Source organism: Pantherophis guttatus, chromosome 8, assembly GCF_059756535.1.
Source record: "Pantherophis guttatus breed Tessera chromosome 8, ASM5975653v1, whole genome shotgun sequence".
NCBI classification, from domain to species: domain Eukaryota; kingdom Metazoa; phylum Chordata; class Lepidosauria; order Squamata; family Colubridae; genus Pantherophis; species Pantherophis guttatus.
The window spans coordinates 21,087,466-21,114,544 of record NC_142070.1 but is presented as its reverse complement, the minus strand read 5'-3'; the positions used below and the strand labels follow the sequence as shown (position 1 = coordinate 21,114,544).

The window sequence follows — 27,079 nt, the reverse complement described above, 5'->3', positions numbered from 1 at the left end:
TTCAATCATTCCCTCCCTTCATTCCCCATATCACGTTGTCACTTAAAGAAAAAAAATCAATTATCTTGGTTGGAAGCCTTGTTTAACTTTTTTCATCCACTTCCGATAAACATTTTGTGTTTCCTTAGAATAGCTCTGGCTTTTCCTGGGTCTCATGGTTTTAACTGTGCCTTGCTCTCTTTGACTGTGTTTTCTGTGATTATGTTAATTTTTATGTATGGATTATATCTTTTTCTCGTGCTTCCTTGTTACAGCAGTCCATCTCTTTATGAACAATTTTCCTTCATGTATAATTTCCTTCACTACATTTACATCATATATCAGGCATTTCTATGACACTTTGCAACGTAATTATTTTTGCCCTGTTTCAAACAAGTTCTACATTTTCCTTCTATCCATCAATTTCCCACTCTTTCAGAAATTAAACTATTTTATATTTTTAACACAAGTGTTTATATTTTCTCTTTCTGCAGTCATTCTATTTTCCCTTTAGTTTCTTTCATAACTTTTCTTATCTTCCAATCCTATTTCCATCCCAAAATCCATTCCGGGCAATAGTTGTCTGCTCTACATACAAATCTCTTATCAGTGTTGTATCCTGCACCAATTCACTCAATCTTACATCATATATAAATCAAGTCAAGCAAGCATTTCCAAATTTTCATGCATATGCGTGAATAGATGGCTGCTGAAGCACATATTCAAAATAAATTAATGTTCTCCCTGTGGCTTTTAATAATCATTCAGCTGGTCCGTCTGTTCAGTTTCTGGTCTGATTCTGTATAGAACAGCTATATCCACTTAGCTGGTGAATTTTTACCTTTTTAAAAAAATAAATCACAGAAACATGTAAAATAGGACTATTAAAGATTTTTTATATAAAATTTATTTTGTCAGTTCCAACAACAGACCTTTAAGCTGGCATTCAAGACAGAAAAGGGTTTGGGCTATCTACAATCTGCAAGTTTTATGTAAATTACTGAGTGTTCATTAAAAGAACTTACTTTGGCTGTTTATGAATGCCACGCTTCAAGTAAACTGTATGGTATACTTGTTTTTGTGTTATTTTAGAGGTTCAAGGATAGTGGAATCTGCAGCTCAATACGCAAAACAGAATTCCCTGTAAGCTAAACAAAGAGTTCTTTTTAAAAGGCCCTTGGGATCTTTTTCAATTTTCAGATTAAAACCTTTAATAAATATCTGTAGAGATCAAAGCAAGCTTTCATCTCAAAAGTCAATAAATAATATTCTATCCATTTGCAGCCATTGAGGAATCAAAACATGAATAGATATACTGTAATATAGTCAGATACTTACCCACTATACAATATTTTTCCTCAAAATATATTTAATGTCATTAAAATGTTGTACCATATAATACTTTTATTACATTAAATGAGAGGCTAGGTAATAAAGTGGACTTAATGGTTTTATTTCAGTCAATTGCATAATGTGGACATTTGTAATATAATAACTGAAAATTGCTTTGACTTTTTTTTTTTAGAAAAATAGAAATAAATTTAATATGCAATTGTTAGATATTATTAGATCCTATTTTAATGAAGCTTTACAATAATTTTATTTATTAGAATCGATAAGTGGATAGTGACTTTGATTTTATGGCAACTACCGTAGAACACATTCTCCACCACAATAAAAAAATATTACAGGGTTGTTAAAAGGAAAAAAAAAAAAACCTGTAGAATACATTTTAGATTTACTTGAAGTTTGTTGATTATTTTCAGCTCAAAAAGAAGCTACTGATACCTGACAGAGATTGATCAAAACAGGAAAACCCAGTTTGCATAGAATAATCTAGACTGGTGAAATTGAGTCAGATAGGTAAAATGCAATCAAATTAAGTAGGCCAGGTCTGCTGAAAGTTAATGGAGAAGCTCTCATTTCAAGAGCTTGTTGAAACCAGAACCATGGATAGCTCCAAATAAGCTTTGTGAGATTGAACTTTTCTGTAGAAGAAATACAATTGTCTCAGCTGCTAGCTGAAGTCAATTGGAAGATAAAGTTTTTCCCCAAATAATTTCTTACGAACTGGCAGTCCTGCTATTTATTGGTTAGGGGAAAAAACGCAGTTGAAAGCAAATGGAAGTGGATACTAGTGGATTCAGGTATTGCTACTGAAAGTTCAGGGACGTGGTCACTCGGTGGCTAAGATGCTGAGTTTGTCGATCGAAAGGTCGGCAGTTCAGCTGTTTGAATCCCAAGTACCGCATAATGGGGTGAACTCCCGTTACTTGTCCCAGCTTCTGCCAGCCTAGCAGTTCGAAAGCACGTAAAAAATGCAAGTAGAAAAATTGTGACCACCTTTGGTGGGAAGGTAACAGCATTCCGTGTGCCTTTGGCGTTTAGTCATGCCGGCCACATGACCATAGAGACATTTTCGGACAGCACTGGCTCTTCAGCTTTGAAACAGAGATGAATACCGCCCCCTAGATTCGGGAACAACTAGCACATATGTGCAAGAGAAAACTTTACCTTTACTGAAAGTTATTTTAAAGATTAGGGTCTCAGGAAATTGGGAGAGATGGGATCTTTACATACTGGGTTTTCTTCTCTTGATCTTTTTAAGAGTGTGGCTTTTGGAAGATACACAAGTATCACATAACATGCATAAATAGAGATATATACATAAATATATATGTGTTCAAATGTAAACAAGTAAACAATCCATACCATTGGGATGGGGTGATCTTCAGTTGGAGTTGAGAATCCTAGGGTGACCAGAGAAGGATGTGGACATTGTATAGAATTTGGGTCTGTGTTTATTATGTTTTTCCATTGGATTCTTCCTTTGTTTGTCTTAAATTCAAGCTCATCTTCCTTTTTTCTACCTATGGTGTGTAGACAACAGTAATGCTTTACTTCGTTGCCTCTGGAGCCTCATATTTATGCTGTGCTGTGGAAATGAAGGTTCTGCCGAGAGTTATCTTTTTATATAAAAATATATAAATTTTATTAAAAGTTTTATAACAAAATCATAAAAACCAGTACAAACTAATAAAGAGCGAAAGAAACAAAAGAAAGAATAAAAGATTAAATGTGCAGAAAGAATGAAAAGTAATAGAAAAAAGTTTCTGATTTTTTCTGCAGAAAATATAAGTACATTTACAATATTATCTGTTACTTTATGATTACAAAAAAGAGCTCATTTTTTTCTGTTATCTAGGTTTTTTTCTAATTATCAGAACCACAAATCTTTTCCTGTTTCATGCAAAAAGTCTAAAAGGGTTTCCAATCAACCATTAATATAGATATTGGTTTTTTTTCTTTAGAATAAGTTAATTTAGCCAGCTCTGCAAATTCCATCATCTTCACCAGTCCTTCCTCCACTGAGAGTATTCATTCATTTATTTATTTATTATTCGTATCTCTCCAAGGACTCTGGGCAGCTTACAACAAAGACAGTATGAACAATATACAATAAGAAACGTTAAAAACCCATACACACCGCTCATGGCCAGACCTCACAAGATCACAGTGGTGAGATCAATGGCCCCAAGCCTGCCGGAAAAGCCAGGTTTTCACCATTTTCCGGAAGACCAGTAGGGTGGGAGCAGTCCTGGCCTCAGGAGGTAGCTGATTCCAGAGAGCCGGGGCAGCCACAGAGAAGGCCCTCCCCTGCGGACCTGCCAGAGTAGCATTGAGCCTTTCCACTTTTTAGCCTCATTGCAGTTTGTGTGTGTGTGTGTGTGTGTGTGTGTGTGTGTGCATACATAGTTCCATTATTTTTTTCTAGTTGCCTTTCCATTAGTCCCAAAAGAAAAAATGTCAGTTTCAGTTGAAACAAAAGTACAGTTAAAATTCTGCTGTCACAGTAGATGTCATCAAGCAATGTTCTCTGGTTAAGGATGTCCAACACATTTTCGACATTATTCCTTTGTGGAACCATTCACAGCTAATATTTAACCAGTGTGGAAAAGGAATAATTTCTTTTGATTTTTTTAAAAAATATTTCCTTAGGTTAATGTGTGTCCTGCCATTCAAGTTTTGTACATTTGGAGTTTTTCCCAAAACTTGGACAGAAAGGGAGAGAAAGAGACAATATATTTTAGCTTGTCTTGTGATTAATTGCATGGTGTAGGGAGGAGATGTTCAGTCATTGCAGGAGGATATTAATTCCTATTTTCAAAAAATAGTACTTCCAGTTTAATTAGAGAAGCCACAGTGAAAGCACTCCTGAAAAATTTATCACATTGAAGAATTGAAGAATAGAAGTCCCATGGCAAGATGCTTTCATAAGAAGTGTTTGACCGGATCTAGACAGTCAATTTTTCTTCATCCATTTCAATCAGATTTTGTTTAAATCTTGTTGGTCACTTATTGGTCTTTGCTGAGAGGATCATGGGGAATATAAACCCACTGATTTTCCTAGAACATAAGAATATAGAATATATTAGAATATAAGCCCACTGATTTTCCTAGAACACCTACAACATCTTTCAGTGCTGTCAAACATGGTATCCTAGTAAGATGCACTAAGAAACTCATATATTGCATTAAGGATACAGCAGAAATGGTTACCATGGCTACTTCTGTATACAAGCCCTGAAAGAAACTGGCTTCTTTAAGAAATACTGAAAGGTGCAGCAAATGTGCTCCTTATGAAACATCTTTTCGGATCCCAAAAGCTGCCAGCTCAACTTTCATTTCTTGGCACCAAAATCTCAGACATTTTGCTTGACTTCCAAGATCAACTTGAAAATTCCACTTCTGATGTTATCCCAACTGTTTTTATGTTTGTATTATGGTGTATTTAAATGTTTATTTTTACATGTGATATTTATGTTGTAAGCTACCCTAGGAAAATATGGATTGAAACAGGGGCACAGTATTTCTAAAATTCCATAGCAACACTGTAAAATTATTTTTTAAATAAAAAGAAATCCTGCACTAGAAAATTATTCAGAGCAAAGGACAATCTTCCACTAGGTTTTGGGGTACTTTCTTACTTAGATTGTTCCTCCAAAGCTTTATATGTATACAAGCTACTTTTCTGCTGATATATTTCTTAATATGTTAGAGTACTTATTGGTATATGTCCATTATTACTTAAACTTAAACCAGAAGTACATACTTGTTCCCTTCTATCTTAAGAAGCATGATGTTTATAAATATTTCTATAAATATTGGAAAGCATACCATTTTAAACATTTTTTAAATTGTTGCAATAAATAAAGATTTGAGTAACATATTCCATCTGCTATAACTGGCTTGTATAAATAATTCTCACTCCTTTGTACCTTCAGCTGTGGGATTCTGTAAAAGAAATCCCTGAGCTTAACTTCTTTTCATTAACAGAAACAAACACATGAGTCGATTCCATCCATTGATTATATTTATCCAAAATGTTGGATACCAAAATTTAGAAATGAGTAATTAAAGATAAATATTGGAACAGAAAATAATATGGATGTGGATTTTAATGTTATAGGTAACATTAAATTGTATGCTTGACATACAATTACAATTGGGACCAGAATTTCTGTTGCTAAACAAGACAGATATTAAATGAGCCAGTGGTGAAATGTAAAATGTGTTACTACCAGTTCTGTGGGCGTGGCTTGCGGGTGTAATATGACTGAGTGGGCGTGGCCAACTTTTTTTTTTTTAACTTTTAAAACCATTTTTTTTGACAACCTCTTCGGCTGAAGAGGTTGTAAAAAAATGCTTTCAAAAGCCTCTGATGATCCCAGCTGACTTGCATGATCAGCAGAGGCTTTTCTTTTTTTTTTAAAGCCTCTGACGATCCCAGCTGACTTACCTGATCAGCAGAGGCTTTTCTTTTTTTAAAAAAGCCTCTGCCGATCCCAGCTGACTTGCCTGAGCGGCAGAGGCTTTGTTTCTACTTTTAAAAGTATTTTTTCGGCCGAAGAGGTTGATGAAAAAATGCTTTTAAAAATAAAATAAAAATCCTCTGATGATTGCACAGCTCAGCTGGGCAAAGGGGAGGGTGCAGGGATTTTTGCTACCGGTTCTCTGAACCACCCGCTGCCATCGCTACCGGATCAGGGGATCTGGTCTAAACCAGGAGCATTTCACTCCTGAAGTGAGCCATGCTCAATTTAACTACCCTTTTTGCCATGGTGTTAAGTGAATCATTGCAGTTCTTAAGTGAATCACACAGTAGTTAAGCAAACCTGACTTCCGCCATTAACTTTGCTTATCAGAAGACAGCTGGGAAGGTTGCAAACAATGATCACAAGACCCCAGGACAGTGCAATTGTCATAAATTCAGTCTGGTTGCCAAGTGCCCAAATTTTGAGCACATTATTGTAGGAATGCTGTGAAGAACATAAGTGTGAGAATCAGTCATAAGTCACTTTCTTCAGTGTTGTTGTAACTTTGAATACTTGCTAGATCAGTGTTTCTCAATCGTGGTAGCTTGAAGATGGGTGGACTACGGGGATTCTGGGAGTTGAAGTCCACCCATCTTCAAGCTTCCAAGGTTGAGAAACACTGTGGTAGATGAATGACTGTAAGTCGAGAAATACTGTTATAGCATAGGACAGTGTTGGTGAACCTTTTCGGCACCGAGTGGCAAAACGGGAGCGCGTCCGCAGGGGAGTGCTGGAAACAGTAAGAGCAGTTCCCCAGCGTGCATGCGCGGGAGTGCCATGTGCACCAGAAACTGGAAGCTCAGCTTCCCGGAACGCACATGTGCACCAGTGAACTGCTCTTCCAGTTTCTGCCACAGGCGCAAAGAGCAGCTGTGTACCAGAACCCAGAAGAGCAATGGACGGTGCTGGCGTGTCCAGAGAGATGGCTCTACATACCACTTCTGGTATGCGTGCCCTAGGTTCACCATCACGGGCATAGAATGTGAACATAGTTGACATGAAAATATCTATATTTGAGAATGCTTTAAACTAGTTTCCTAGACAGAGAAAGAAAAGAACCTAAATAAGCTATTCTTACTGAAGGGAGCATGCCTTTTCTGGTGTGTGAATAAAGACTATAGCAATAGAGTTTTTCTTGGGTTGGTACATTGAGTTCTTCTATTTGTCAAGCAAGGGTATCGCAGCAATTAAGGCAAAGACGAGGGAGGTGTTTTTGCAGTTTTCTCTTGGAAAATAGGTCAAGATAATATGGCACCATGCTGTGAAAAAATACTCAAATAAAATATGACCACGGTATATGTATGATATGATAAATTTTAATGCTATTGTATTAACAGCACTTCTGCTACACCATAATTTCAGCTATATAAATATGGCTTCTCTTGTTCTGAGTCATACATTGACCTTCTTTATCATGGGGGTAGCACCAGTGGTGATTTGCCCCAGGTTTGGACCGGTTCTATAGAACCAGTAGTAAAACTGGCGGGAGGCTTCGCCCACTGACCCTGATGTCATCAGAAGCAATCTGCGCATGCGCAGAAACAAGGTGCTCACGCTCGCTTTGCTCGCACACTCACTCAATCTTGTTGCGAACCGGTAGTAAAGGTAAGTAGAACCACCCCTGGGTAGCACATGGTTTTAGTAAATAAGTCTGATGAGAATTTATTATTTGTTTGGGTGCAGGAATAGTTGTCCAAGTAAAGATTTCTCCATGTTCACAAATAAGCTATGAAAATATGGGAATGGTGAGGATTGAAATGTCCATGCGCAAGACTAATAATGTAAAAATGTAGCATAAGAACCGAGTTTCATCAGCAGAAAGCACAGGTAGAAATCTTGTTTATTAAAAATTCATAGTTTTAAAACACAAGAGTGTAAGTTTAATATTCACCAATATTATACACAAGATGTTGATACAGTGCCATAGTGTGATTATCAAATCGAGCTTCCATATTTCTTTACTTTTTTGAGTATGTGATAAATTCTGTAATACTGTTTCATTCTGGAATTCAGTGTTCCGTGAAAATGAACTTACCCTTCTTTTTTTTTTTTATTGCAAAAGTTTTACAATTACATTTTCACCCCTTTTCTCCCCTACCCCCCCAAACTTCCCAACCTCCCTAACCCTCCCTAACCCTCCCCTCCCCCCAGACTTCCCTATAATATACTCATACTCATAAAGAACCCTAATATAACACTTATATATAAACTTGAACCCCTCCCTCCCCTGTATAATTTTTCTCTTTACCTCATTACATTAAAAAAATTTCCAATACATTATTTTCAAATAAAAGCTATTTGATACTTTCTAGTTTGATATTTGTTCTGAACATATTCTATCCACTTTTTCCATTCCCATTCATAAGTCTCTTGTGAACAATCTTTTAAATATGCTGAAATCTTCGCCATCTCTGCAAAACTGGCCATCTTCAAAGTCCATTCCTCGATAGTGGGCAAAGCTTCATTCTTCCAGTATTTACCTATCAGCAATCTTGCTGCTGTTATCATATACAATATCAATTTTGTTTCACCCAATGTAAAACCCTTAACTATACCCAATAAAAACAGTTGTGGAGAAAATTGAATTTTTTTCTTCAAAACATTCTGCATGACCCACCAAATTTTTATCCAAAAAGCCTTAACTTTCCTACAGGTCCACCAAACATGATAATACGTAGCATCCAAACATTCACATCTCCAACATTTTGGCTGAACATTAGGGTACATACATGACAACTTTTTGGGATCTAAATGCCATCTATAAAACATTTTGTAGAAATTTTCCCTCAGATTCTGCGACTATGTAAATTTAACATTCTGAACCCAAATTTTTTCCCATGTTTCCAGCATCACTGGTTCTTCAAAATTCTGTGCCCACTTAATCATACAGTCTTTAACTAATTCGGTTTCTGAATCTCTTTCTAGCAAAACATTATAAAGCCTTTTGATATGCATTGGACCTTTCTCTCTTATATGTCTAACCAATTCTTCCTCATGCAACATAATACCAGTTTTTTGGTCCTCTTTCCATCTCAATTGTAATTGATTATATTGTAGCCAAGTTAAATTAATCCCTTCGTCCAACAGTGTCTGCAATGTCTTCAGCTGCCATCTGCCCGCATCTGTAAAAAGAACCTCTTTATATAAAAACCCCCCGAGTGACATTATATTTGTATACCACAAAGTATGACCAAGATCCAACCATAGCGGTATTTTATAATCCCATTTGAGTCGGTGCTTCTTCCAAACTCTCATCAAAGAATCTCTAAGTATATGGCTTTTAAATACTTTATCTACTTTGTCGTCGTAAAATAAGCATGCCATCCAAATTCAAGATCAAAACTTTCTGCATTCAATATTCCAGTCTTTTTCCTTCCAAACCAATCACTTGTTAAAGTTAAAGCTGCTGCATCATAATATAGCTGTAGGTTTGGAAGTTTAAGACCTCCTCTTTCTGGAACATCTTGCATAATTTTCAATTTCACTCTCGGCTTCTTCTCGTTCCAGACAAACTTATTCACTCCAGATTGCCAAACTTTCAATTGTTTATCACTTTTAAGCACCGGAATCATTTGAAACAAAAAAAGAAATCTTGGCAAAATGTTCATCTTAACTGCTGCTATTCTTCCAAGTAGAGACAGCTGCAGTTTTTTCCAAGTCTCCATATCTTTCTGCACCTCTCGCCACAACACCTCATAGTTATTTTGAAACAATTTCATATTTGATTCTGCAACCTGAACTCCTAGATATTTTACCTTAGGTACAGTCTCAAAACCTGCCCTCCTTTCAAGCTCATGTTTACGATCTTGTGTCATGTTTTTAGCTATCATTTTAGTCTTTTTTGGATTCAATCTAAAACCTGAAACTTTACCATAGTCTTGTATAATGTCCTTCATCAAGATTATTGATTCCATTGGTTGTGATAGGGTAACAACCAGATCATCTGCAAATGCCTTTATTCTGTAATCCTCTTGCCTAATCTTTATACCTCTCAAGATATTAGAGTCCCGTATTGTATTTAGCAAGACTTCTAGTGTTAAAATAAATAAAAGTGGGGACAGCGGACATCCCTGTCTTGTTCCTTTTTCAATTTTAAACTCTGTTGTCAGACTTCCATTAATAATGATCTGTGCCTTTTGCTCTTGATAAATTGCCGAAATCGCCTGTATAAATTGATCCCCAAAGTCCATCTTTTTCAAAGTCTTTAATAGAAAATTCCAATCCACTCTGTCAAAGGCCTTCTCTGCATCCAAGAAGACCAGCACTGCAGGGATCTGTTTATTCTTCTCAAGATATTCCAATAAATCTATTACTTGCCTTACATTGTCCTTCATATATCTGCCCTCGATAAATCCCGCTTGATCATCATGAATCACCTTCTGAATTACTGGCATCAACCTGTTGGCTAGTACTTTCGCAAAAATTTTATAATCTGTATTCAAAAGAGATATTGGTCTATAGTTCTCTGGTTTTTTAGGACCGATTTGTTCTTTTGGTATCAAAGATATGTAAGCTGTTGTCCATGATGGGGGTATTTTACCCACTTGCTGAATATTGCAAAATAAATCTCTAAGTTGTTCCACCATTTCAGCTTGCAAAGTTTTATAATACACTGCAGTCAAGCCATCCGTGCCAGGAGCTTTGGCTGTTTTTAACTGTTTAATTGCTACTATTATCTCCTCCTCTGTTATAGGATAATTCATTCTTTCATTTCTTTTGTTGATCAGTAATTTTTGTAACTCTTTTATCGTTTAAATATTTTTCTATAAGTCCATTCTGCACCTCCTCTTTAGCATATAATTTAGTATAATAGTCCACAAAAGCTTCTTTAATTAATTTTTGTTGAAAGATTTCTTTCCCTCCAATATCAATACTATCAATAGTCCGTATACTTTGTTTTTTCCTCAATGTGTAAGCCAGCCATTTGCCCGGTTTATTAGCGTTACAAAATGTGTTATGCTTCGCATATTGTAGATTTGTTGCAACTTGTTCCGCCATAAGCATTTGAAATTGGTCTTTCAGAAGTTTTATAGCACTACATATTCTTTCATCTGTTGGATTTTTGATAAGTAACTGTTCTTTATTCTTTATTTCTATTTCCAGTTCAGATCTTTTCTTTTGTCGGAACAGTTTATGTTTAGAGTTCATGTAGATAAGTACCCCTCTCATATAAGCTTTACTTGCATCCCACACAATTTCAATTGGGGTACCTTTATTCAAATTTATTTCAAAAAATTCTTTCAAATGCTTTTTAAGTTCTGTTATATTTTTTTCATATCTAAACAAATTCTCATTTAATCTCCAAGAACGTCTCTCAACCTTGTCCATCTCAATTTCTATCCATACTGGGCTATGGTCAGTCAAAGTTCTTGGAAAAATCTTTGTTCTTTTTGTCTTAACAAGTAAATCATCTGTCAACAAAATAAAATCAATCCTAGAGAAGGATCTGTGTCTGTCAGAAAAAAAAGTATAGTCCAATTCTTTTGAATTATGTATTCTCCAAACATCTTTTAGTTCCATATCTTCTTTCATATCAAAAAAGGTCTGTGGTAATCTGATTCTAGACTTTGCCAAACTCTTTTTATCTAATTTAGAATCAATTACTCCATTCCAGTCTCCCATAATTAAAATAGATCTGTAATCCCATTGCAATATTTTAGTATGTAACATCTTATAGAAATAGTCCTGTTGTTGATTGGGAGCATAAATCCCCATCAGAAGAATTTGGCCATTTGCGGTAGACAATTCAATTGCTACAAACCTACCATCTTCATCTGTTTCTATAACTTTAACTGTTAACTTTTTATTTACATAAATTACCACACCATTCTTTTTTTTGCAAAGTTGAAGATATAAAATGTGTTCCTAGTTTGGAGTTTATCAAATATTTTTGATCTTGCGTTGTGATATGCGTTTCTTGTAAACAAATTATATCATTATTAAATTGTTTCAAATATGTAAATAATTTCTTCCTTTTCTGTGCTGAATTCAACCCATTAACATTCCAGGATAAACACTTAAGCATCATCAGCCTCTTTCTGGAGCAAAGAGCAAAATAATTGAAGATCATCCGAAAGCTTCGATCTCGCTCCTCCCATAGCTCCAATCTCTTGTGCAATACTCTTATCTGCCTCCTTGTCTTGTCTTTCCTGTTGTTGTTGTTGCTTTTGTTTAAGTAACTTAGCTTGAGCTCGAGTTATACGTTGATCCTTAACTTCAATCATCCGAGCCGGGTCCAAGATTGGAGAAGATTCCAGCAAGGGCTCATCCAGAAAACCTCCTTCTGCACCTTGCACTTCTTCTAATTCCTGCTTAGACTGTTCTTGCAGTTCTCGTTGAGGTTGCTTCTCTTCACTCTCTTTAATCTCCAAAACTGTAGATGTACGTGGGGATGGTGTTCTTTCCTTGAGAATAGTAGTGTAGAAGTGCTGTGCCTTCTCCACGGTATTCAAACGGTATCTTTGTCCCTTGTATCTGAAAATTATGCCAACTGGTGCGTCCCACCGGAAAGGTATCTGTAAATTTTGCAATTCCTTAACGAGAAAACCATATTCTTTTCTAGCTTTCAGCATTTTAGGAGGTAATTCTTTATAAATTCCAATTCGTGAGCCCCCCACTTGTACGGAAGTGTAAAAGGATTTTTGCAGGATATCATTTCTTATTTCTCTATCTGTAAAATATATGACTACATCTCTAGGTAATTGTCTTTGTCTGGCCACCCAAGAGTTCACTCTGTAAATTTTGTCTATTTTGTGAAAAACCACATCTGGATTAACTTGTAAAATCTTAGCCAGGGCCTCAGAACAGACTTGTCTCAAATCCTGTCTTTCCTCCTCTCGAATTCCTCGAATCCGTATAGCAAACTCCATTGCCCTGAATTGTATCATGACAATCTCGTCTTCAACTCTCTGCATTTTATTGTCAACATCAGCAATTTTATAATCATTGTCTTTCATCTTAACATTAACTTCTGATTTAAATTCTTCAACTTTAAAATCAACTTTCCCAATAAATTCTGCCAGGCCAGATGCCACTTCTGATATTTTTTTGGTCACCTTGTTTTGATTCTGTTTCACCATATCTTTAACTTCATTAATTTCCTGCATAAATTCCTGGTGTGATTTTTGAAGTTTGTCATCTATCCCCTGATGTGATTTTTGAAGTTTATCATCTATCTCCTGTTGAGATTTTTGAAATTTATCATCCAAAGTTTTAGAAATAAATTCTTTTAAATCTCCCATATCAAATTCTTTTTTCTGGGTCTGTAACTGCTGAGCAGGGGGAAGTTGCGTTTCATGTTTATGTGTGGGGGATCCCCCCCTGTTGCCTTCCCTTCCTGCTTCTTTGAAGCCATCCTGCCACGTGATCTAGTTTTTCTAAAGAGGGAAGTTCCTTTTCCTTTCCCTCCTGCACAAAGACTTCTAAAAAAGTCCCCCAGATTTGATCAAATAAAGGTTGAAGTAAAGCAAAGTCTAATTTTGAAAGTGAGAAATTTTCCAATTGTTTCTCTTATAACAAGCAAAGCAACTTTGTAGCAACTTGGAAACTTTGTAACAAAGCAAAATAACTTCACCAATCCACACTCGCTGGCTCGTTAACTCTGAGACTAAACGCCATGTTTTTTCTAAGCACTTTCACTCATTCGCATTTTCTCAGGTTGAAAAGTCAACAAAGCGCTGATACTTGCGTTTCCAAGATTCAGGATTCAGATAGTTTTAAAGCTGGTTCTTTCGCTTTAAGTTTCCTGCAGCCGGCTTGTTCTGCAAAGGCAGAATCGTCCCACGTCGCCCGGAGTTTCAGCAGGTTGGGAGGGAGCCACGCCTGTTCTCTCCCCAGAAGCTTCCCTGGGGGGTTACAGGGGCTCGACCTGTGCCCTGCGATCTCTCCTTCTCCAATCCTACGGATTTAGAGGTTTTCGAGCCGCTTCCTCGTCTCGGAGCGGCTCTACGGGCGGCGGGGCTGGCGGAGCTTCAAAGGGCGCCGCCGTCGCCGAAGACAGGGAAACCGGAAGTCCCCGAACTTACCCTTCTTAAAAGAAAAAACTAATACTCTTGCATTCTTTCACTTACTTATGTAGCTCAAGAGTGTATTTCATTATGAATATTTGTTAAGGGTATATATTTGATAAGAGAATATATTTCTCAATGGTATATATTTGATAAGAGAGTTTAGATGAGTAAATAGATTTTAGTAGAGATTTACATATTAAGGATGGTTATTTTACAGTTAATTTTTTTAATAGTGAACTAATATTTGGGTTTTATTATTTTATGGTGAACTGTTTTAATGAGATTTATATAAGAATATAAAGATGGATGTGCAGTGGTGATTAAGAATTTTGTCTTATGATGGGTGAATAAAATGAATTAAATTCTGTATAGGATTTTTTAAAGGATTATATTAGTGAGGTAGATATAATGTATAGAAAAAAACAAATTAATAAGATTTTGCTTAGGTTTGTTTTTAAATTAGGGATTAATTTTACAATTTTGTTTTATAATGATAAGTATTTTTGAATTAATGATTGAGTAATTATTAAATTTGTTTATGTTATGCTTTACTTAGATTAAAAGATTACCTGATTACCTGTACTGAGTTGGAATTCTTTCTTTTATATATATATATATATATTTGTTTAACCTTCTACCCCTCCCTTTTTCATATTTTAACTTTTTCCTTTGCCCTTTTGTTGTTGTTGTTGTTGTTGTTGTTTTGTATTTTATCTTCTTTTGAAATTTAATAAAGTTATTAAAAAACAAAATAGTTCATGAAACTATTTTGATATAATTAAAGAATTATATACAGGAAAATACTGTTTATCTTCAGTATTTTTCCTGAATGCTTTATGACTTGTGCTAATGTAAACTAAATGTAGATGTTTTAATAAACCAGCTTATTTTATATTATTGCATATACAATAATTATTGAACATATTAAATTTAAAATGGCCAAACATCTTGAGATATCAGTATAATTTTATTTGGGTAAGACTGTGCCTCAAATTATATCACATAGTGGAAAGTGCAAAGGAATCTGTTTACGTATAATTGCAGATGTGCATATTGATAGCTGTTGCATTATTAGTCTTATTTTCTTTCATTATTAAAGGTGATATATATACAATTCAAATAATTTCTAATTTAGCTTCAAACCAAACTTGGTTATATCATGCGAACAGAAGCTGGTATGTTGGGTCATTTGAATCTACAATATTAAGATTCAAGACTTAATTAAGATTATTAAAGATATAAATGGTGTTATATTATTATAGCTAATGTAATCCTACATCTAATAATTAAATAAAGAAGTTCATAGAATTCTGCTATTGAAGAATATCTGGCTTTAATTTCTCAAAATTCTACTACTGCCGTTTTAATTCCTGACAGTTTCTTCTAGTATAATTGTAAAGTGGAAAATGACTTCAAATGATTGATGGACCAAAGTAGTTCAATGAAGCTTCCTAATATTTAACCAAGCAACTTTTTTAATAGAGTTGATACACTATTTCTCATGGCATACATCTAACCTTATTTTCTCCTTTTAGTCCACTATTGTTTTGGTTGCTAGAAGACATGCTACAAAATCTCCTTGATCAAAAATTCTTAGAGAGACTGAATAAACTTGCATTTTAAATACAATTGTAATCCTTGAAACATATCCAATGGTCTCTTAATATAGGACTGCCTGCAGCATTTTGTTACTGAGGCAAAGAACAGGATAGCGTTCCTTCCCATGTCGTGTTCAAAGGCTGACTGAACTGACAGTTGACTCTTACTATCACATCACCAGTGTTGAAGAATCTTACACCATGGATGCCAGTTTACGGATCAATATAGTCTAACATCAGGAAAGCTGAGGGTTGCATGGCATTATGGCTATCTCTACAAGACATTGCTACCAGTTCATAACATGTGTAACTTGAGGCAGTCAATATGCTTCACCTAAGTTATGCCTGAGCCAACTATGCATATAGAGCTGTAGATGTACAGTTCCATAGTTCTTCTCTTATTCCATGTTTCATAGCAGCTAAAGAATCTTGGGATAGCAAACTGGAAATGTAGATCAGGAGTGGGTAACTATGGCACCTTTATGAACTTTGCCATAGTTGCCCATCCTGGTGGCAAGTCAGTGATGTAATATGTTAGAAAAAAATAGTCCAGATCCTACGTTTTAGATATAAGTTATGTTTCACTTATTTGTTGTGGTCCACCAGCAGCCTGTGGAGCTGGCAGCAGAGTCAGACAGTGAGGAGGCTGAGGAGGAAGATGGGCCAGTCCTGGAGTCTGGAGAAGGCTCAGATGAGGACTCTGCATTGGAGGCAGAGAAAGGGCCATCTGGGAGGTACGTGCTGCCTCCGGAGCCTCCAGAGTCAGACCTCAGCAAGGCAGAGGAACGCACGCACAGAGCTGCCAGAAGGCAAGAACAGTTAAGACAAAAGGGACGACTCGGGAGTAGGGCTTGGAGATTATTGGCCTCTCCCATAAGACTTAAAAGAGGAACAAAGGCATGTAGGCCTTTGCAGGAAGCAACATTGTCAATTCTGTGCAGTCTGAAGTTCTGTTTGATTCTGGACTCCTTGTGGCTTTGCCAATTAAGTTTTTGGCAGCGTGTCAAGGGAGATAAAGGTGGGTGATTATCCCGAAAGACTCTTTACAACTATTTGGAACTCATCTGTGAATAAAACAGGTTTTTGGAACTACTCGTGCGTTTTACTGACTCAGGAAGCCTAGGTCAGAACATTATTATCTAGAAAATAAATACAGTTCTATAATGTATAAGATTATTAATTATTATTTCCATCATTTTCTTTCAGTTTGTGGGGATATCCATGGACAATTCTTTGACTTGATGAAGCTGTTTGAAGTGGGAGGTTCTCCTGCCAACACACGATACCTTTTTCTAGGGGACTATGTTGACAGAGGATACTTCAGTATTGAAGTAAGTGTTGTTTCCTTCTTTAGATATGAAATTAATTTGCAATGCATGTTGGTTTCTCTTTTTCTTTCAGTATATTATAATTCTAAAAGTATATTTTCATGCTGCCACAAAATATTTGGCACTTTGGCAAACATGGTGTATAGAATTGATCAGTAGAAAGCATCACGTTGATTTACTGTAAGCATATTTGGTCTTTTCTAGGTTAAGTATTACACTTTTTAAAAATAGTTAATATTTTATATTTATTAAATTCAGTCAGGTTGAATTTATTTTGTTAAGTCCTGAAATCATTACAGATAATCCTTGAGATAGATAGTCCACTATAGGCCTATAGCCCACTATAGTCCTATACTATAGTATTCAAAGAAGGTTGCAAGTAGTTCTGGTAAATTACTCACATAGCAGCAGTTACGCCCATCCAAGTGTCTTACACACCACCAGGACATTCTCCCCACCTGGCAGCAGTCCCATATCTGCCTGCTGGCTTCTTTGCAAGCTGTCTGGACTTACGTAACGACCCGCCATCTTCGTTTAACAGTGGCCACAGAGAGTGCCAGGATTGCCAATTCTAAGCGTGCAATCATTTGACATTACACCTGACATTACATAACCTCAAACTTTATGACTGCATCACTTAGCAATGGAAATTCTGGTCCCAATTATTTTGCTTAGCTGTACTGAGAACTAATCTGTAATGTTAGCCTATTCGATTGAAAAATTAGTCATTAAAACCAAATGATACTGCATATTCAAAAATGTCAAAATTTTATAGGTAGACCTCAACTCACAACTTGTTGTTAAGTGACCACATAGGATTTTATAAATTTTTTTGTGGCACTTGTTATGTGAATGGAGTGGTCCTTAAGTGAGCCCATTTTATCCATTGGGTGATTTTTTTCTTTAAACTGGAAGTAAACATTGGTTTGCAGCAAAAAAGGTCATAATTTGTGGTCATGTGGTCATTTATGGACATTGCAAATGACCATAAATATGTGATGGTTGCTAACTGCCATAAATGCCATCAAGGTAACTAGGGGAGCAGTTGTTGGAACTTCAAAAGCAAGTCATGAGTAGATCTGGGGAGGTTCACCGAAACTTCGAATTGTCACTAAGCAGCTCGTTATAAGAAGTGGTGGAATTCAAATAATTTAACAACCGGTCCTCTGCCCTAATGATTTCTTCCAACAACCAGTTCATCAAACTGCTCAGAAAGTTAACAACTGGTTCTCCCGAAGTGGTGCGAACTGGCTAAATCCCACCACTGGTTATAAATTGAGGACTATGTGTAATCTAAATGACTCACTCCCCTTTCCTTTCCTTTCCTTGCCTTCCCTGCAAAGCATTTCTTTTTTTAAAGACATCATTGTGGATTCTAAAAAGTTCTCACATCGCCCTGCAAAACTATTTCTCCCTGTTTCTTCAGACTAAGTCCTTCTGAGTTTAAATCATTCATGTTCACCTTGCTGATAGTTTTAAAATGATTTTAAACTTCTTTGTAATTTGGCCAAGTCTAAAAGCAATCTTCCTTTTTTTTTCCCCTGCAGTAACATCAGATAATTGTGATGACTAACAGTTATTTTGCATTTAATTATATTCCTTCTATATAAAATACAGTTAAGGGGAATAAAAGGGCAATATGTATTCTTCCTGGCCATGTTAAGTTACACTTTGTGTAGGTTAAAATGGCTCCTTAAGGCCATTCTATGTTTTTAATATTCCAGATATTAAAGAAAAGACAGCATCTATTGTAAAGTCAAACAGGTTTTAAAGGCTTGGACCATCAACTTTTAAGTTCTCTGAATCTGTCTTTTTTGTGGTGGGTGGAATTGCCTGCTGCCTGCAAATTGTTTCAAATAGAGACAACAGTGCATGAAGAAAACCTTTGTATTTTTAGGAACAAGAATTGGAAATTATACAAAGTGGGAGGCAGAAATATAATAATGCATTGCAAAGGAAAATGAAGCATTTCAAACTTTTATATATACTATGTGTGTGGGTGCATATAATGTGTGTGTGTGTCTGTATACATACATACTGCAAAGTTCAATAAAATATCTAGATTTTTTTAAATGGTAAATTTGTCCTTTTCCTTTTCCATCCCAGAAATATGTTAGGACTAGGCTATGTTCATTCTTCTTTAATTTACCATTTACTTTATAAGTATGATTACTTTTTTTTCTTTTTTTAAAAAAAATAGTTCTTCCTTTGAAGGGAGAGTGTTAGGTAACATTTCAGTTTAGCCTAGTAATTAAATCTTCAGTTTAGTATAAAAATTAAGAGGAATAAAATGAGGGTGCCAGGTACACTTTTCTGTGTTGCAGTACTAACACCGCAAGAGAACGGGTATCTCTAATAGAAGACCTATTTGAATCTTCTTAAAGTGCTTTAAATTATCAGATGAACATTGTTACAAGCAACCCCATGACAACCTTTTTTTAAAATAAATTATTATAGGAATCCTTCATGCTCAAATAATCGGAGACAAAAATAGACATGTTTTAGACTAAATAGACAACATTACTAGAAAAAAAATTGATGAAAAGACTTCTCTCTTTTTCTTCATTCTAGAACACAGGATCATTCATTCAAGACAAATGAACCATGAAGAATGCATGGTTCCAGAATGGAATATTTTATAGACAATTAACTTGAATTATTTTAAAGGGCTATAATATAACTTCATGGAGGACATTATAGGTACTAGTTACAACTGCAACTAGCATGAAGTATTCATATTCATTCATTCATTCATTCATTCATTCATTCATTCATTCAATTTCTCTAACTGCCCATCTCAGTCAATGACCCCGGGAGGCTTACAATTACAATAAAATTACAATAAAAATACTAAAATATTTTAAAATAATAAAAATAATACCGTGTTTCCCCAAAAATAAGACCCTGTGTTATATTTTTTTGAACCCTGAAATAAGAGTTTGGCCTTATTGCCATGTGCTCAAAAGCCCGATTGGGCTTATTATCAGGAGATGTCTTATTTTGGGGAAAACAGGGTAGAAACATCCTAAATAAATATACATAGTAGCTGAAATATTTGGCCAGTTAGCAATACAGCCAGGAAATGGGGCCTTTAACACATTCAGCACCCCAGGTTTGGGAACATAGCCAGGTTTTTAGGACCTTATGAAAAATAACAGGGGTTGGGGGGCCATTCTAATCTCCAAAGGGAAGATGTTTCATTGATCATGGGCCTCTGAGGAAAAAACCCATTTTCTATTCCTGACCAGCCAACTCTGGCTGACAGGTTTCTCAATGCCCATTCTGCTAGATCTTATTTCATTTTGAATTGCACCTAGAAACACACTGGCAATCAATGCAGTTTACACAAAAGTGGTGTTAGATGCATCACAATATCAGTTTTGGTGTAGGAGTTACTATTAAAACTTCTGATTTCTTGTTTCTTTGATATTTTAACTTCCCTGACATGTATGGCAGTACAATTCCTAGTCAGCGCTTCCTGACTCTTCTAATATAATTTATGTCCAGAAATGACATAAATTATATTAGAAGTTCTCTCCTTTTCATCAGCTTCCTATTGTGTCCATTATATCTATATTGTCCTTCCTGCTTGTATAGCATTAACTTCTTTACTCAAGGGCTTCTAGCAGTAGTACACAGCAGGGGTGAAATCCAAAATCTTTCCGTACCGGTTCTGTGGGCATGGCTTGGTGGGCATGGCAGGGGAAGGATATTGCAAAATCTCCATTCCCTCCCCTCCTGGGGGAAGGATACTGCAAAATCTCCATTCCCACCCCTCCTGGGAGAAGGATACTGCAAAATCTCCATTCCCACCCCACTCTGGGGCCAGCCAGAGGTGCTATTTGCCGGTTCTCCGAACTGCTCAAAATTTCTGCTACCGGTTCTCCAGAACCTGTTAGAACCTGCTGGATTTCACCCCAGGTACACAGGCATCTATATACCCTTGTCCAGATATCCATAGACATGGGCATTTCTTCATAGTCCTTTGACCACTTTGATCAGTAGAGTTGAGGATTCTGTAAACATTGTGCCTTATCTATCTTGCTAGGTTGGACCTCAAGAAAGTTCCTGCATCATTTCTGGAAGACAGATTAGGACAGAGGTCTTCAAACTTGGCAGCTTTAAGACTTGTGGACTTCAATTCCCAGAAATTATTCAGCCAATTCTGGGAGTTGAAGTCCACAAGTCTTAAAGCTGCCAAGTTTGAAGATCTCTGGATTAGGAGTTTGCAGGTTCTTCAGTGACATAACCAGCAGTACCTACTCTGATTTGGTTACTGATATCTCTACATCAGAAGAAGAAAAAAGAAATTGTGAATTAAATTTAACAGTGTTATCAATCTTTATCTACATATGGTCTCTGGAAAAGATCATCTAATGATTCATGATCAGGCAGCTAACTTATAACCATGTGTCAACCCTTTAAAATGGACTAGGATACCATGCATATTTATCAGAGCAGTCTTCAGTTCACTATTTCTTCCCCAAATGTTGTCTTTTTTCTGTTTTCTGGACCCTATCCCAAAATACTGTTATTTTAAAACATTTAAAAATAATGTTAATGTCCCCTTGAAAGGGAGGGGATAGCTCTCTGATGACCAATGATGGCGTGAAACTGCATACTAGTTTTTATGTGTTACTTATCGTACTGAGGATTATATCAGTTCTTCCAGGTTTGATTATACTGCAGGTACAATCTGCCATTCTAGTCTCTTTTGAATTCTAGCCTCTTTTAACCTGATTTTGAATATACAGGTTGAGGAGGAGTCTTTGGTGCTCTCTGAGCTTGCTTCTTTATTTCCAAACGTTTCCTTACCCTAACTATGTAACCTCATCAATGCTAGCTGATTAGTGCTAACTGAGTTAAGGTAATGAAACATCTGCAAGAAAACAAGGAAGCTCAGAGACCACCAAGGATCCATCATTTCAACTCTGATCTACAAATGTTCTCCTTTATTGATATAGGTTGGTCTTTAAACAGTTGCATTTCTCTTCTTTGCAAAAATGAAAAGCAGTAATGATTGTTTAAGAAAAGCATTCCAGGAATTATCAATAGATTACTCTTGGCTTCTTTTATTCAAATTCTTCTTTTCTGCAGAAATCTAAAAGCGTACTTTCTTCGTTCCTTAAAAATATACCTTAGTCTTCCCTTTTAATCGTCTAAATAGGAGTCTCAAATAGGCAAATGATTTGTAGCTGAGAATGCAGCTAGAATGGAAGCCAGACCTGCAGGATCTTTTAAGTCCATAAATTTGCACGATTTAGCTTTTCTCCAGTCATCCAAATGCTCAAAACTGACTGTGCCAATTGGAAGTAATAGTGTTCTCATGCATTTTTCCACTATAGCGCCTATATACTAGAAGTGTTATAATTCAAGCATGTTCGTTAGAGCTGACCTTCAGATAAATGTCACTTGGAGAAGTCTTTTGAATTTTATATAGAGACATATTTTGCTAAAGGGTCAAGCAACAAATATGATTTGTATATAGAGATTGGCAAATATAGCATATCTTCTGCAAGCAAAATACATTTGTGGCTGCAATCAAGATTCCCCTTCCATTATCTGAATATTTTGCAATATGCTAAAATCAAAGAGGAATGTCACAGCACAGCATTCTGCTTAATTTGTGCCTTGACGTATACTCTAAATTAAAATGCTGGGTATTGTGACTCAGTATTCTGGGATTTGAAGACAAGACACAGAATTGCGACCTGTGCAGTTTCCAAAGTTGTTCTAATGCATGTGTATAGTTATGTGTATAGTTAGCGTAAGGGATACATTTGCTGCTGGTTCAATAGTGCAGAATTGGAATAGTTTTGAAATTGGACAGGAATTCAGATACAAGTGAATCCTCCAATTATGAAAAGAAACATAAAATAATTCTGAATGCAATCATCTGAAAATAGTTGTTCTATGAATGGAGTACAGAGAGGTTTGTGCAGTGTATCTAAAGTCTGCTTTAAGTAGCAATCTGATAATTGTCTGAACAATACCACATATTTAGGATTAGCAACTGCCTGGCATTTGGCATTTGCTATTGAGCTAATGAGCTAATACTCAATGGATTTTATAGATGTTCTAATTTTCATATTTAAACACTTGATCTGACTATTAAAGTAGAAATACACATTTAGGACAACATTATTTCATACACAAAGCCTTTGGTCAATTTTCAATAAAAAACAGTATTCAAATTCTTTATATACTGTTTAGAACAAGAATGCTGTGAAGTGGCCAAGTACCTACTCATTAAATTAAAGAGTGAGCCATAGGAGATTACATTATTTACTTATTTAACTGACAGGTATTTGCTGCCATTTAAAATCAGGTCTTCATGAAACTGACAATATAAAAACCGTGCATTCAGTAAATCTAGTAAATATTATTTAAAAGGCTAGGTGGTTATTTAGTACTGAATCTCTTAGGGTGAAAAGCATTTCAAATATGAGAATTTTTCTTTTTACGTATCATCATCTTAATGAATTATTAATTTAGTGATCAATCCTAAAGTTGATGAATGAGCTTCTCGATGTCATAAACAAGTCGAAGAATATTCAACATATGGCAAAAGAAACATGTGTTAATACGATCTTTGAGAGTAAAATAAAACAGGCAGATGTTACCAGTGATAATGTAACACCAACTTGAGGCAGTGCAGAAAAAATGAGATTGCAATGCTTAAACATTTAAATTCCCAACCAGCTTGGCTTAAGATTGCTGCTGTATCCTCTCAAGCTGCTTAATCACATAAGGATGCCACTGCAGTTTCCTTTTCCTATAAGTATGTTGTATGTTCTGAATGCATATGGTTAACATATAGTATATCATGTAATATGATAAAAAGAGAGAGAGAGAAAATCCTTACATTTATTCAATCCCTGAATTTATGATCTGACAAAAGACACATATTTGGAATGGGTTGTCTACAAGGCTTCTGGATGAGGACCTATGGTGGGTTAGATGTCCCTGTGAGCAGGGACAATGCCATAGTGAAATCAGTAACCAGGAGACAGGTTCTGAGAAAAAGCTCTCTGCAAGAAGAATCAATCAAGGTGAATCAATCACCTATCTCTGTATGGCTGCTCCTTGTGAGGACATGACAAGAATTGAGTTGAGAATTGAGCTGCTCAATTCACCACAATGATTTGAACAGCTTGGGAACCAAGGGAATATCAGAACACCAAAGTTCTCAATGTAGGCTTTACAGATATGGCCAGAGGTGGGTTTCAGCAGGTTCTGACCAGTTCTGGAGAACCGGTAGTAAAAATTCTGACTGGCCCTGCCCCCATCAATTCTCTTCCTCCCAAGTCCCAGCTGATCAGGAGGAAATTGAGATTTTACAGTATCCTTCCCCTGCCACGCCTTCCAAACCCACCAAACCATGCCACACCCACCAAGCCACACCCACACCCACAGAACCCACCACTGGATAAGGCTAGCAAAAACATTACTTTCTTAAACTCGTTTAGGACATACCGGTAATCAATTTACAACTTAATGGAGAGATTCTGAACAACAAAATAAGGAACAAAGTCAGCATGTTATCTTCTTTTTAAAATTAAGAAGAGATAGAAAATGCTTCCTTAAAAGATTTAAATTTAGAAGCAAAAAGGTTAATAAGTTTGTGATTCAAGAAAGTTTTAAACAGATGTAATTTTAGAAAATAGAAGTATACATTTTTTTTTTCTGGCAAAAGTGTCTTTGAAAATAGTAAAGTTAATTAGACAAAAGACCAGAGCTTTGTGAGAATGCTGATTGTTTATTATTAAAAAAATAGATAGTTACAAAGCAAGAAAATAAATGTATTATGAGCCAGACTGTGTGACTCTAACTATAGAGAGCTAATTGAGTGTAAAGTGTTAAAGACCGAGAAAAGCAAAACTGAAAAAAGAGAAGTATGCTTTTAATTTTCACCCTAGTTATAAACATACTTTCACTTTATCATAATGGCAACCACAAGAAAAGATGCAAAATTAGAAGGAATGAGGTTCAGCAGAACAATTTATGCATAATGACATTTCATTAGATTTACTGCAAAAATGTTTGAGGAACTTGGCAAGAAGATGACTGCAACAGTTGCCAATAGTTTGGGTGCTTTCAAAAAGTAAATGGAAGAAAGATTTGTAGGAATAGAAAAAGGATATGGAAGAAATAGTTGAAGAAACTATAGGACCATTGTGTGAAGATCTAAAACAAATTAGTGACAAAGTGTAAATTATGTAAAATAGTTTATAAAGAGAGATGTAGTAAGGTTTGGGCAAAATGGTGAGAGAAAAAGATTTTTGTTTAAGATTCAGAACAATTCCATAAAAACATGCATGTCAGAAAAAAAGATTCTTAAATCTCTGTCTAATTTTCTGTATTGGAAGGAAAATGATATTGAGCCAGAGACTGATAAGGTTTACAGGATTAATACATGATTTCCAAAATTAAGAAATGTTCCAAGGGATGTCCCTGTGCACTTTGTCAGGAAAAAAGATGTTGGAGATCAAATTTTGCAGCAGCATTTTAATATTAGGTTAAGTATTGATAATACAAATGTAATTAACTTAAGAAACCATCAATTAGAATATTACATAAGAGAAAACAGTACTGTATTTGGAACAACGCAGCCAGTAATTCTGTATGCAGAGAAGTCCTTTGACAATTTTTTTAAAAAATTTTTTTATTTTTTTTAAACAAACAAACAAACATACAAACAAACAATACATCCTTAATCATTCAGTGCTCCATCTGACTACATATTTTGTGTCTTCTACTCCCTCCTCCATCATTTTCATATTATATTTCTATCATACCTTTATATTTTCATTTAGGTCGTTCTTCCCAAATTTCTTATGTTTATATTAATTCATCAGTTATCTAAATTTTTATATATATATCTTCTCTAACCATTGATATAATTGCCCCCATACTTTAAAATAGTCCAATTCTTTCTTTTCTTTAATTACCAATGTTAATCTATTCATTTCTGCACATTCCAATATTTTCTTAATTACTTCTCCCTCTAAAGGGATTTTCTCTCCTTTGACAATTTGAATTGGATTTTCTTGTTTAGAGTTTTGGAACATTTTAACTTTTATTAAGTGGGTAAAATTAACTTATATGTCATAGAAAAACAAATACTGTAATTGTTAATGGAGAACTAACAAAAACTTTGTGAGATTCAAAAAGGCTCCAAATAAGCATATCTGTGGTTTCCACCTTTGTTTGTTTTAGTTCTTGAGGTACAGGTAGTACTCGAATTATGACCATAATTTAGCCCAAAATTTCTGTTGCTAAGTGGGATATTTGTTAAGTGAGTTTTGTCCTGTTTTATGACCTTTCTCCCACAGTTGTTAAGTGAATCACTGCAGATCTTAATTTAGTAACATAGTTGTTAAGTGAATCTGGATTTTCCATTGACGTTGCTTGACAGAAGATCGCAGTTGAGATCACATGACCCTGGGACACTGCAACCGTCATAAATATGAGTCAGTTTTCAAGTGTCTGATTTTTGATCCTCTGATCATGAGGATGTTGCAATGGTCATAAGTGTGAAAAACAGTCTTAAGTAACTTTTTTCGGTGCCGTTGTAACTTTAAACGGTCACTAAATGAATGGTTGTAAGTTGAGGACTACCTTTATTGAATAGAGACATAAGACAAGATAGGAAAATTGTGGGAGTTAAGCTTTAAAAAAGAATTTGTGGATGACCCAATATTAGTTTTGGTAGAACTGGTAGAAGGAGTAGAAACATTAATGGGAAAATTGCTAACAAGTGTTAAGTTTAAAAAAATGAAGATGCTAAGAAAAATGTGAAATTAGAAGATTAAATAAAACTTATGGAGAAAACTGAATTTAAGATTGAAAAAAGTAAAATGACAAATGTGAATTGTATGTTATTTCAAAATAACTGTTACTGGAATAAAATTAAGAAAGACACATTAAGATGGGACAAATTAAAATTGTCACTGTCAGGGAGAACTTCTGTGGTGAAAATTAATGTTTTTCTTAGAATGATGTTTCTGTTTCCGACAATACCTATTTTGATAAGTGATGTACAATTCAAACAATGGCAAAAGATACAGCAAGGGGGAAAAACCCTCAAGTTAAATATAATGTGCTACAAGAAGCAAAGGAAAGAAGATTGGGTTTACTGGATTTGAAATTGTATTTTACAGTTTTATGTTTGAGCAGAGAAACCCATTCTTGGTCTTTTAGAGTTAGATGACCATGACCTGAAGCTCAGATGGCATAGATATATGTTATGATAAAGTTAAAATTAATATGTATTTTAAATATCATTT

The 27,079-nt window shown here is 35.4% G+C and overlaps 1 protein-coding gene across 2 annotated transcripts in view; it reads left to right on the top strand.

The window, feature by feature from the left end:
• PPP3CA (protein phosphatase 3 catalytic subunit alpha) overlaps positions 1–27,079 on the top strand; it is a 219,692-nt gene that overhangs the window by 113,314 nt on the left and 79,299 nt on the right. For both annotated transcript variants that reach the window (XM_060686942.2, XM_060686940.2), the window contains exon 3: positions 16,669–16,793. In XM_060686942.2, the coding sequence (XP_060542925.1) occupies positions 16,669–16,793 (125 nt within the window). The remainder of the gene's footprint in view (positions 1–16,668; positions 16,794–27,079) is intronic.